The sequence below is a fragment of the Amphibalanus amphitrite genome, unplaced genomic scaffold, assembly GCF_019059575.1.
Source record: "Amphibalanus amphitrite isolate SeventyFive unplaced genomic scaffold, NRLGWU_Aamphi_draft 000157F_arrow, whole genome shotgun sequence".
NCBI lineage: Eukaryota > Metazoa > Arthropoda > Thecostraca > Balanomorpha > Balanidae > Amphibalanus > Amphibalanus amphitrite.
Window position 1 is genome coordinate 739379 of NW_024881652.1, and position 13703 is coordinate 753081.

Consider the following 13703-nt stretch of genomic DNA (forward strand, 5'->3'; position numbering starts at 1 on the left):
GTTTGTTTTGAAGACTCGCCGATTGAAAACTAAATGTTTCAGAAGAAAATTGTTTTGGTTTAGCACAAGTTGCTGCAAAATCACAGGAGACTTGAAAATTAAGTAGAAAACATATAAAAAAATATTCAAAATATTTAGCTGTTAGCAAGACTTTGCACTTTCACAAACATGTCCACCAGAGCCCGGCTGGGCTCCAACGCGTCGTCGCAAAATGCAGATAGTCAATGTGTGTACGTTGATGGAGAAGAGGCCGACGAAGGTGAAGGTGGAGCATGGCGGAAGAAAGGTAGGAAGACGAGAAAGACCAAGTACACCTGTAAAGGAGGTAAAAAGGTATGTGGCCTTGCTGTAGCTGATGGGGAAGATTCAATCCAGTGTGATCTTTGTGAACAGTGGTTCCATCCAAACTGTCAGGGACTAGATGATAAGGCATTTCAGGCTATATCAGACAGTGAGCTCCTTTGGCTCTGCATGACATGTAAGCCAAACTTGATGGATGTGCTGCGGATGGGAAAGAGGCTTGAAGATAAACTAGAGGCAGTAGAAAGAAAGATCATCGGAGTGTTCAAAGTGTCGGGTCCCAAACCGGATCAGAACAATCAGTTGGAAGAAAAAATCAATGCTCTGGAGAAAGTAGTGGTGGAGGTAATGAACAAGCAGCAAGCCCAAGTCGACAAGTCACTTGAGGCACAAAAGGAAGTCGTACAGACAATGCCAAAGCTCCAGTCGGAGCTCAAGAAAAGCGCACAAGAGTTGAAAACACTGGTGGAAAGGAAGGAGGACAAAGAGAAGAGAGAAGTGAATTTGATAATTCACAATGTACCAGAAAGTAAGTCAAGTGACCCAGAAGCGAGGAAAGGCTATGACCTGAAAAGTTTCAGTAACATAAAGGAGGCTCTGCTCGGAGAAGGTAATATGGAGGTAGACAAGATCTATAGACTGGGAAAGAAAAGGGAGAGTGAAAATGGAGAAGAAGAGCCCAAACCAAGGCTGATGCTGGTGAGGTTGAAGAAGAAGGAGCATGTGGAAGCACTCATGAGCAAGAGATGGGACTTACGTAAAACAACGTTTGACAATGTATACCTGACAAGAGACCTCACACCTGAGGAGAGGGAAGTTCAGAAGAAGTTAACCCGCGCCCTGCTGGGGGGGGGGGGTGTTTGAACACCCCCCCCCCCCTGTGGTTTTTCGCGAATATCTCAAAAACGGCGGCGCGGAGCGCCGCCGTTTTTGGTACACCTTATCATACATCAATTCTACACATGTTGTGAAAATTTCAGACCAAGGTCATTCAAGGTCAGGTCACCAGGTCACTCGAAGTGACCTCACCTCATAAAAAGTTTCAATGTCTGTCATAGCTACACCGAGTGACCGATCGCTTTGAAACTTTCAGCGATTGCTAAGAGCATTAGCATGTACAAAATGTTTATCTCAGAATTTTGATATCGATGACCTAAGGTCAGGTCAATTTTGCGACCTCACCATTATAAGTCAATGGGAGAAAATTGAAATGCGCCTGTTTTGGACGAAAGACATTATAAACACTCCCAAACACTGAATTACAAGTGGTTTAGACACACTGAACATGAAAATGGTGTCTGTGACCCCTGTTTATGCCCTGAGGTCATCTTAGGTCACGAATGGTATCTAACAGTTTTTCGCAAATAACTTTTGATAGAGGCATGCTAGAGCGATGAAAACGCCTTAGATGTGTTCAGCTCGACGATACGGATCGACTGATATGCAACATGACCCTTTCCGGTCAGGTCATGACCTTGACCTGAGGTCAAATTTTCAAGTTGACCTTTCAAGGTCAAATTATAGTTCGTTCGATGCGTCTTGACGAGAGGAACACGATGCCGGTAAAAGTAAGCTCGTACAATGTTTGGGTCAAAAGTTATTGCAGAAAAACTGTTTCCGAAAAAATCGGCTATTTTTGTAGTTTTTGCCCCCTGCAGGCAAAACCGTTGACGTTAGGTCAAATCTGAGAAAATTACTCAGAAAGGGCGTTAATAGGGCTATCGAATGCGCTTTTCCGCGGCGCTGTAGCTCTATTGGTTCCCGAGTTATGCGTTGGCTTCTTGGAAATTTTCGACATTCGACCTGGAAATCGGCGAAAATTTGCCTTCAATGACCTCTGGTGACCTGACCTTTGACCTGACCAAAAAATTGACCGAGGTAATTTCCTCATTATTTTTGACGCTCTTTCGAACGCCGCCTTCCGCGTATCGCTACGTGGCCCAGGAGCCGAGTTAGAAGGGGGGGTGTTCAAACACCCCCCCCCCAGCAGGGCGTGGAAATCCAGGACCCCCAGCCGGGCGCGGGTTAAGGGAGGAGCTGATAGCAAAAGGACGAGAGACACACAGAGTCTTTCGGGGCAAAGTTGTCCCGAGACAGTAAGCCTGCAGAAAGGGACAAGAAAACACAAAGTACAAGTAAGTCCCTGAAATGTATGTATACAAATATCAATAGCCTGTCAAACAAGCATGATGAACTTAAATGTCGAGTACAGCAAGAAAATCCTGATGTGATTGGACTGACTGAAGTTTGGCAAAAAGAGGTGTTTGTGATGGAGGGTTATCATGCAGCTTTTAGAAAGGACCGACCTGATGATCAACTCGGAGGAGGCGTCATGTTGTTGGTTCGGGACAGCCTAACGGTCTCTGAGTGTATGGAACTTAACCCGCGCCCTGATGGGGGGGCCATTTTGGCCCCCCCCCCTGTGGTTTTTCTTAAATAGCGAGAAAACGGCGGCGCGCAGCGCCGCCAAATTTTGGGTACCTTACCGGACATCAATTTGACACCTTCACACAAAATTTCAAGTCACAGGTCACCTCAGGTCAGGAGTTATTGAGGTCAAACTGAGGTCATGTTCGAGTAAAAATGAGCAAAAAACATGACATCTTGAAACGCTCACCAATTCTACAGTTCACAAGCAATTTTAAAGTTCTTTATGTGGTTGTGTAGAGAAAAAACGGCGCTACAAAACTGCTATCTCGGATTTTTGAAATTTTTGGATTTGGACCCCCAAAAATCAAAAAAATTGATTTTTTTTAGAAAAACTCAAAAAATTTCCAAAAAATTTTCGAATTTCGAAAAAACCGGAATATATGTGATAGTCCCTGCGCTCTTCGATATACATACCAAATTTTAGATTGATATCTCTTTTTTTGGCCAAGTTATAGCGAAAAAACTGTTAAAAATTGATGACGTCAAATTTTTGAACTCAATTTTTAGCAATTCTAGACCTCGTAGCGCAAAACGGAGACCACCATTGAACTCCTCGTGACGAGCTGCATCGAATCGATACCCATTTTATGCAAAAATATCAACTTTGAAATTTGACCTAATTTGACCTGACCTTGACCTGACCTTGACCTGACCTTGACCAAAACATGACCTAAGCTGGCCCTAAAGTCTGTCTGACTCACATAATCGCATTTGTCATGTAAAATGGACCATAAAACATGTATCACTCGACACTTTCATATTGTGACCCCCCAGTGACCTGACCTCTGTGACCTGACCTGGTATCAGTGACCTCAAATAGCAAAATATGTGTTTGAAGAACATTTCCCCATCGATGATTTTCAATGAAATGCATTTTACACGATTTTACAACGCATTTCTTGAAATGCCTGTAAACGGTGAAAATTCGACCTTTGACCTGACCTGTGACGTCATCGGTTTGACCGAGGTCAATGAAATTGGGTCACAAGGTAGTTCCCTGTTGGGGCTATCCAACACCGTTTACCGCTTGTCGCTATGTTGCGTGGTTCTCGAGATCTGAGGGGGGGGGCCAAAATGGCCCCCCCCCCATCAGACCGCGTTGCTCGGCAGACCCCATCTGGGCGCGGGTTAACGAAATGCCATACAAAGAATCAGTTTGGCGTATAGTGAAGCCAACAAGGGCAGTCAGGATCCTTGTCGGCTTATGTTACAGAAGTCCGGCAAGTACATTTGACAACAATGAGAGACTGATTGACCTTGTTGGGCGTGCTAGAAGGTTTCAAGCTTCAAGTATACTACTGATGGGGGATTTTAACTATGGGCAAATAGATTGGGAAGCAGGACTAGTAAGGGGGCCGGATGACTCTGATGCTGCTATGTTTTATGAATCGGTCCAGGATCTATTGCTGTTCCAGCATGTAAGTTTCCCGACAAGATTTAGAGAGGGTTGTACCCCATCACAGCTGGACTTGGTGTTTAGTACTGAAGAACTTATGATAGACAACTTGGAGGCAAGCAGTCCAGTGGGAAAGAGTGATCATGTAGTGTTATCATGGTTATTCAGGTATGGTAATGATAGTGATGGGGAGAGAAGAAGTGAACAGACAAAGTTCAACTACAGGAAAGGGAACTATACCAACATGTCTGCAGCACTCAGACAAGTTAACTGGGACGACATCTTGCTGGACATGGATACAGAAGGAACCTGGAATTGCATCAAGAGGAAACTCAAGAGGATGATTGAGGAACATGTTCCAAAGATGAAGACAGGAAGAACTAAGAAGTGCAAAGCGCCATGGTGGCACAAGGGCCTAGAGAGAGAAGTCAAGAAGAAACATAAAGCTTGGAAGGAATATGTGGAGACGAAGAGCACAGAGTATTGGAGGAGTTTTGTACAGCAGAGAAATAAGACGACAAGTAAGATAAGAAAAGCAAGAAGGGACTATGAGAAAAGAATTACAAGCAGTCTCAAACAAGCACCAAAGAAGCTGTATTCCTACATCAGGACACAGCAGAGGGTGAGAGCAGCTGTCGGACCACTCAAGGACAACAGAGGCCAGTAGACGGAGACAGATGAAGAAGCAGCAGAGGTCCTGCAATCATTCTTTAACCCATTAGAGCCGAAAACTTTTTTTGTCGACTTTCACTGCGATTTTAACATATGTTTGTCAGGCACCCTTTAGGGGAATACATGTGCATTTTTAGCCAGATCACGAAACCGGCAGTGTACGTTTCCGGTCTGGCAGCTTTTGCTGCCAAGCGTAGCTTACATAGTCAAAAATGGAGTGGTTTGTCATATTTCAAAGCACAAACATATCAAAACCGCGAGGAAATGATCTTTCGATACCAACAACCTTTGCCACAGAGTGTCTCCTGTTGGTGCATGTACAGTTTTCACGAACTATTCTATTTACGTACCAGATATGATCTTGAATATGTGCAATTGTTCGGATTTCCATTCGACCGTAGCCTGCAAATAACGACCGTAGCCAATAATTCTCAAGAAAAATGAACTCAAAATCCAGACCTCAGCTAACAGTTCAGCTCGTTCTGAGAGATCATGTTCTTTCTCTCATTATTTCAGCTCACACGCGCTTCCCCTCCCCACAAAATCTTATATAGGATGCGACGAAGGTTTTGATGACTTCCGTCGACCGTTTATGCAACTTGGCGTGTTTCCAATGTGCTCCTAAATATCGCGTTCCTTTCAACGAATTGTGTCCCTGAGTCTTTCTCTGAAGCGGAGATTATCTGAAAAGCTGACCTTTACCAATGGGGTTCACTGGCATGGGTAATTGTTTAACCATTGAACGGCGCATTTACTGAACGCCTAAGCATGAAGGTTTAGCTTTACAGTTGAGAGGTTCGTAGTTGCGCTGTTGGCATGCTCCAAGCTGGCAAGTGGCAACACATGGAAGGACGCTGCCTCACACTTCTAAGCCCCCGTTTTCACCAACAAGCGCTGGTGGAAGAAGTTTAGGGACAAGTAGCGTCACGCATAAGCCCCAATCAGCATGGTCCTCCTGCGTCTCAACCGTCGCCAAGATCGTCATGAAGAAAGCACCTGGGAAGTCTGACCATTCTGCGGAGAATCTGAAGTCTTATTCATAATGATCACTCGGATAATGTTGTCCATTGATAAGGAAGGAACGCCCTTTGACTGAAGGCGCTTGACTATTGGTGCGGCCAAAATAACGAAAATCAGCAAGCCCAGAGCCCTCAGATTTGCACGAAACGGAGAATCTGGCCGGTAGAAGAGTGGAAACGGAGTAGGTATGTAGAAGCGGGTCTAATTCGGCGACGAGTCTCCGTTTCAATGGTTTCACCACACGGACCCCCAAAACGAGCATGGGCTGAAAACGCGGCCCAAGTTCCGACAGACTTCTGCGAAAAATTCTCGCCGCAATGGCATGTCGAACGATCACGATGTCCTAGCAGGGCCTGAGCTGAACCAGCTGGACGTGATCTAGCAAAAGACGAAGTCGATCCCGACTACTACCTAGAAAACATACTGAAAAAGCGTGCATTTGGCATTAAAAGACCACTACCCCGTGCTCCAACGGCGCCTGGTGTCCCGCAGGTCGGACAGCATTTTCATGCTGGACGGTACTCCATCTCATCGATCTTCCGGAACTAGGCGGTGTCAGGACCATCTGTCCGATATCTGGGGGAAGGACACTTGGCTAGGGAACAGTCCTGGCCTAAATCCAATCGAATTATTTTGGAGGATAGTGCAGCAGGAGCTGGACATATACGAACTTTCCGGCGACCTTGGACAGCTCGGAAGGGCGCTCAAGTCCCAGGCGCCCCTTTTTCACATGGAGGACGTCCCTTTAAGCTTTTTAGGCACCCTCTTTCCCGTGTAAGCGCCCATTTGGTCATCAAAGGCGCCCCTATAGGTCTCAGAGGCGCCCCTCTTTCTTGTGCAATGCGCCTCTTTTTCATATGCAATGCGCCCCTTTTTCGCATAAAGGTGCCCTATGGACATTACATGCACCCCTATAGACCTTACAGGTGTCCCTCTTTCTCGTAGAGGCGCCCCATTGGGCTTCATAGGCGCCCCTCTTCGGCATGCAGGCGCCCCTCTTTCGTGCAGATGCGCCATTATGGCCAGGACCTTCGTAGGCGCCCCTCTTTTGCATGGGGGGCGGGAGCGGGGCGGGGGGCGGGGGCGACCCCATACATAGTTAGGCCTCAAAGGCGCCCCAACAGGCCTAGGAGGCGCCCCTCTTCCCGTTCATCTATAGAGCCACGGCACCACCTTCCCTTAGGCGACGGCGCGCCCCTTGAGGGATGGCGCCTCTGATGACAGTTTGTCCGCACCACTCCGTTCAACGTCCCTGCTTCAGCAATGGCGGAATACATTACACGCCTGGTAGTGTGTCGGTATGCAATGCTCTGCAGACAAGAATAAATAGCAGAAACCCCGGTAATGACCATTTTTGGAAAGGCAAAGAACTGGGGCATTACACTATGAGCCATAAAGCCAGACATTGTTGCTCACTTACGAATGGCATAGCAAAAAGAACGTAACTGCTCCATTTTTGACTACGTAAGATACGGTTGGCAGCTTTTGCTGCCACTTAAATATAACGCACGATTGGAGGTACTTAGAGAAATTTATGTCGCACCTAAGCTCTTCCCATTGATAATCACACATTTCTTTACAATAATCAATAATAAAAAGGTAACATTTATTCACACCACCTTCGCAACTGACTTCTTTGGTGTCCGCCGCACGGCCGCCATCGCGCGCCCCTTGCACCCCCGCGATAAATTGTTTATTTCTCAGCCCATTCGCTTTCTCGATCAATAATTCGGAGCGCACATGTCGTGCATTGTTTTGGTCTTCCGTTCGGGTGAGAACTTTGAAAGTTCACCGCAACGTTTAGGAATGCGGCGCTATTTTGTCCTGTGGCAGCAAAAGCTGCCAAGCGTATCTAATGGGTGTTTACAGTGTTTACTGAGGAAAGAGGAGGTGACATCCCAGAGTTCCCGGATCGTCTGGACAGTGACCAAGTAATGACCGACATCGATGTAACAGAAGAGCAAGTGCTCAAGGAACTGCGAAACCTGAACCCAAACAAGGCCCCAGGCCCAGATGAAGTGCCCAGCGCAGTGCTCAGGGCATGTGCGGACCAGTTAGCCAAGCCTCTGTGCCTGCTATTCAGGAAGTCGATGGAGAGTGGACAATTACCCATGGACTGGAAGAAGGCAATCATCTCACCCATCTTTAAGAAAGGAGCAAGGTGTGATGCGAGTAATTACCGACCAGTCAGCCTCACTTCACAGGTGTGCAAAGTCATGGAGAGGATACTGAAGCGACACATTGTTGAGCACCTGGAGCAGCACAATATCATCAGTGAGCATCAGCATGGATTTTTACAGAAGAGGTCGTGTCAAACCAATTTGTTGGAGTCATTCGAGGAGTGGACGGAGATATTGGATGGGGGTAAGGGACTGGATGTCGTATACCTAGATTACAAGAAGGCATTCGACACCGTACCGCATAAGAGACTGTATCGCAAGCTAAGTGCCTATGGTCTGAAGGGTAGAGTATTGAGGTGGCTGATAGACTTTCTACATGCACGGCAGCAGCAGGTGAAGGTTGGTAGTAGCCACTCAAGTTGGGCCCACGTCTCAAGCGGTGTCCCACAGGGCTCGGTTTTGGGACCGGTCATGTTTCTGCTTTTTGTCAATGAGATTCCCGAACTACTACATAGCAGAGTGAAGATGTTCGCTGATGATATGAAAATGTATGGGGCAGTCACCAGCACCAACGACACACAGGCACTCCAACAAGACATGGACACACTCTCGCACTGGTCACAGACATGGCTGATGAAGTTCAACATATCCAAATGTAAAGTGATGCATTGCGGCACAGGAAATCCTCGAAGAGTGTACCATATGACACAGGACGGAACCTCGGAGTCGCTGGAAGAGACCTGCAAAGAGAGAGACCTGGGAGTGATTGTGGAAAATACATTGAAGCCGACACTACACTGCAAGATGGCAGCCAGCAGAGGCATGTCAGCCCTGAAGCAGCTCAAGGCGACCTTCCGCACAATAAGCAGGAGAAACTTCAAGCCACTCTACAACGCTTTTGTCCGACCCCACATCGAGTACTGTGCCCAAGCGGTTGGACCGTACATGGCGCAAAACTTCAAAGCGTTGGAGAAAGTTCAGAGAAGGGCGACAAAGATGGTGAAGGGGATGAAGAACGTACCATACAAGCAGAGACTCATCAATCTTGGTATGACAAGTGTAGAACAGCGCCTACGGAGAGGAGACCTTATCGAGACCTACAAGATATTGACGGGGAAGACGAAGCTGAAGCCGGAGCACTTCTTCCAGCAGAGCCAGGAGGGGAGAACCAGAGGACACTGCCTCAAGCTGACCAAGAAACGAGTGACCCACCATGCAAGGATGATGTTCTTTTCTCAACGTGTGGTGTCCCCCTGGAATGCTCTGCCAGAGGAAGTTATATCGGCACTGACTACGAACAGTTTTAAAAACCGGTTGGACCACCACTGGGCCACAAGGAATCCTCACTGAGTCATTTCTGACCTTATCCGGATGTGGGCCCTGAATAGACCCGGTCTACCCAAGCCCACCAGTAAAACCTAAACCTAAACCTAAACATGTTCTGTCGGTCCCACCCAGTCCACAGAGATGGAGTACAGCGATCATATAGGACGGCACCACCATCAACATGCTGCCGATGACTGACATGTTCTGTCGGTCCCACCCGGTCCACAGAGATGGAGTACAGCGATCATATAGGACGGCACCACCATCAACATGCTGCCGATAACTGACATGTTCTGTCGGTCCCACCCAGTCCACAGAGATGGAGTACAGCGATCATATAGGACGGCACCACCATCAACATGCTGCCGATGACTGACATGTTCTGTCGGTCCCACCCAGTCCACAGAGATGGAGTAGAGCGATCATATAGGACGGCACCACCATCAACATGCTGCCGATGACTGACATGTTCTGTCGGTCCCACCCAGTACACAGAGATGGAGTACAGCGATCATATAGGGCGGCACCACCATCAACATGCTGCCGATGACTGACATGTTCTGTCGGTCCCACCCAGTCCACAGAGATGGAGTCCAGCGATCATATAGGACGGCACCACCATCAACATGCTGCCGATGACTGACATGTTCTGTCGGTCCCACCCAGTACACAGAGATGGAGTACAGCGATCATATAGGACGGCACCACCATCAACATGCTGCCGATGACTGACATGTTCTGTCGGTCCCACCCAGTACCTACACAGAGATGGAGTACAGCGATCATATAGGACGGCACCACCATCAACATGCTGCCGATGACTGACATGTTCTGTCGGTCCCACCCAGTCCACAGAGATGGAGTCCAGCGATCATATAGGACGGCACCACCAGTCATCGAGTCATGATCGGGGCCAGATGACTTCAAGACAGCCCATATTCAGCCCAGATTTAGATAGGATTCAGCCCAGATTCGGGACACCTCAGATCAAGCTGAAACTTCCTCGCAATAGAGGCTGTGACATGCAAATTTCACAGCCCGAGCAATTCGGTGGCACCCCAAGCCGTTTGACCCGCAGAGGTCAACAAAGTTCACATGACCAAAAATTTGCACAGCAGATTGTAACCCGCCCAGTAAAGCTAAAGCGCCAAAAATGACAACAGACGACTCGACAGTATTAGGGGAAGATGGGGGAACACCGCCCTTTGGGGAACACCGCCCACCCCGATATCAGAAATGTAAAAAGGTTTAGGGCGACAGCTGACTGCCTTTTAGTTTTGGCAGCGTTACCACAACAGAAGCGCAGGTATGGTCAGTGCACCGTATGGGTTTAGGTGATTTGCGATAAATTCCTAGATTTACGTTTCGTGAATGCGTTTTATACTTTTTTAGCATAGGTAATAAGCAGAAGAAAACTTATCTTATTTGACAGACATTAGGTAGTCCTGAAGTTGTATTTTATGCCATAATTAGGACTCATCCAAGCATTACGTGCTCCTACTCGAGCGAATTTTTTGTCGTGCTGCCATAGTGAAGGATTTTTCTTTTAAGAAAAATGCAGACACTTTGGTAACACCACCTACTTGGGAAATTCGGTATCTAAAAGCACATTGTGACACCTAACCCACGAGTGGCGCATTTCAAATAATGGAAGACCGTTGTTGCTATGTTTTCTTTTTTTAGAGTACAATGAAAAATTTCGAGAAAATGAAATTTTGGGACTTTAAGTCGCCTAGTTATATAAATAAATGATTACTACATTGTCCCAGTGATATAAAAAAATCGTTTCCACTGTAGGTACTTTAGAAATCTACTAAAACGCCTCGAAATTTACGATACGAAGAACAACTTAATAGTCCAGCAATCTGCAAATTTCGTTGCCTGCTGAGCTCGGGCGGTGTTACCCAACGGTCGGTGTTACCCCGAAAAAATGTAGGCATTTACTTAATATGGAATAATGCAATTATGAACGACACTACAAGAAAACAATTGGTTGATATGTATGTAAAATTGATGCGACAATCCAATGAAACAATGAAACGGAGAGATTTATCATTTGGCCAAAAATTGCGTGACTAGACCCTAAAAGGTTAAGGGGGTCGGTGTTCCCCCATCTTCCCCTACATCTTACTTTCTCGGTAGCAAATTGGTCTCCAGGGTCATGCGATGACCAAAGGTCATTTTTGGATACCTATTTCGAAAATAAACTCTCACAGCGGTTATCGATTATAAGCGTCGGTCGATTTCCAAATCAAAGCGCATTATCAGCTCATAAGCCTAAGCCATAGTATCGTTCCTTGAAAACAGCTTCTCGATATGTGACCCCGTTTGACCTCCGCAGTAGTTCACGAATAAACGTGACCTACCAATAAACGCCACCCCATTCGTTGCAGCCCGGACTCAGCCCAGACCGTTCGGGACTGACTGACCTGGTCAGTTAGTCAGGTCAGCAGTATATTGTCGGCCCCGTGACCGGCAGGGTACCGTGCCTGCAGCCCCCCCCCCCCCCTCCCCTCCCAGACGCCAGTCGAGTTCACGTGACACAGGACAGAGTTCAACAGACATACCTTGTTCGGATTAGAGAAGTCGGGCTGGCCTTCGCTGGGCATTAGCTATATCAATATCGGACCACTCATTGCAGTGGAAATTTACCTTACCTGGTTTACTTACCTGGTTGGGTTCCAATGTCCGACTGTGAGGGAATGACAATTTAGGAAGTTGAGGCAGGGAGTGGACTACGGAACCCCAGATGGAGATACCGATGGAGAGCCGTTAGCGTCGTGCAATATTTGAACGACGCCGCGTTATCGAGCCCACCTCGACTGTTCCGACGACAGGCTCTACAGGATTATAGAGGCCCGAGTGTCACACCACTCAGGGCAGACTCAGACATGAGGTGACCTGCCATCGGCGGATCAGCTATCGGCCGTCGGCTTTCAGCTATCGTTGGAGGAGCTCCTGCGACGACCGGTCTCTCAGGTCAAACCCAGGTCACCCATGTGTGACCTGTGGGGTCAACTCTGAAAGCTAGAACGCAGGAAAAATACATTACCTATATGAGTTATGACGTCGCCTGTTGACCTGATATTTGAGCTGACCTAGATGTGAGAGTATCGTGTAAATTATTGCTGACAATCCTCCAAACGCATCGTTCGATTGTCGTTCTTGGCATTTCAAAAGCAGATTCACAGACCAGGTAGGCAGCAAGTGAAGGCAACAAGTGGTTATTTATTTGCAACCGAGCTCCCATTGGCACAAAATAATCACTGAAGTCGCCAGGGGCGTAGGCAGGGGGGGGCCACTGGGCCATGGCCCCCCCCCCCTTGGGCGCCGAAGGCGCCCTTTGCGATTGGAGGGCGCCGAAGGCGCCCTCCAATCGCAAATGCAATTGTGATATTATCGAATCGAAAAACAATCGCGACTGGAGGGCGCCCTCCAATCGCGAATGTGTTTACAGGGAAAATACGGATGGAGGGCGCCCTCGGAGGACGCCCATTCCAAATACGCCCTCCAAATACGGTTGGAGGGCTCCCTCGGGCGCCCTCCAACCACATTTGTAGGCTGTAGCTCTCTAAGCGTAACGGTGGTCGCCTATGTAAGCCGCTGTCCCGTAAATAAGCGCCCTCTCACCCGAAGGTGCCCTCCTGTAGGTCGCCACCCTGCTACATATTGCCGCCCTTCTGCTGATCGGCGTCCTCATAATTATTGGCGCTCTCCTACCTATTGCCCCCTCATGTGAAATTTTCAAGGCCGCCTTTCTCCTTTTTGGCACCCTATTGTTCAGTGCCGCCCTCCTACCTATTGGTTCCCTAGTCCTTCCTGTTGAATGTTAATCGGGGCCCTTCTCTTATTGGCGCCCTCGTGTTGATCGCCGCCCTCCTAACCACTGGCACCCTCCTGTTGATCACCGCCCTCCTATCCACTGGTACCTGCCTGTTGACCAGCGCCCTCCGCACAGACGCCCTCCTGTTCGTGCCATCCTCTTGAGCAAAGGCGCCCTCCTCACCATTGCCACCCCCATTTTAATCGTCACCCTTCCGCTCATTAACGACTTCCAGTTGATGACCGCCCTCCCACCTATTGGCGACCTCTTGTTGATCGCCACCCTCCTATTGGTGCTCTCCTGTTCCTCGCCACCCTCTTACCTGGTGGCGCCCTCCTGTTGATTGTTGATCGGGGCCCTCCTACCTATTGGTGCCCTCCTGTTGATCGCTGCCCTTCTATCCATTGGCGCCCTCCTGCTGCTCGCCAACTTCCTACCTATCGGTGCCCTACTATCGAAACTCGGGATGTTGATCGGGGCTCTCCTACCTATTAGCGCCCTCCTGTGGATCGCAGCCCTTCTACCTATTGGCAACATCCGTTGATCGCTGCCCTCTTATCATTTATTTACTCCTTTGGCATGTTTTTCAACTTAGTCGCTCTATTGCACATAGTTG

General features: G+C 48.1%; 1 protein-coding gene across 1 annotated transcript; it reads left to right on the plus strand.

Moving 5' to 3' along the window:
- LOC122383178 (putative histone deacetylase complex subunit cti6) lies at positions 1-2669 on the plus strand. The gene is made up of 2 exons (XM_043369341.1): positions 1-1127; positions 2325-2669. Exons 1-2 carry the CDS (start codon positions 169-171, stop codon positions 2398-2400), a joined length of 1035 nt encoding a protein of 344 aa, XP_043225276.1. The 5' UTR covers positions 1-168; the 3' UTR covers positions 2401-2669.
- Positions 2670-13703: the final 11034 nt, after the last annotated feature.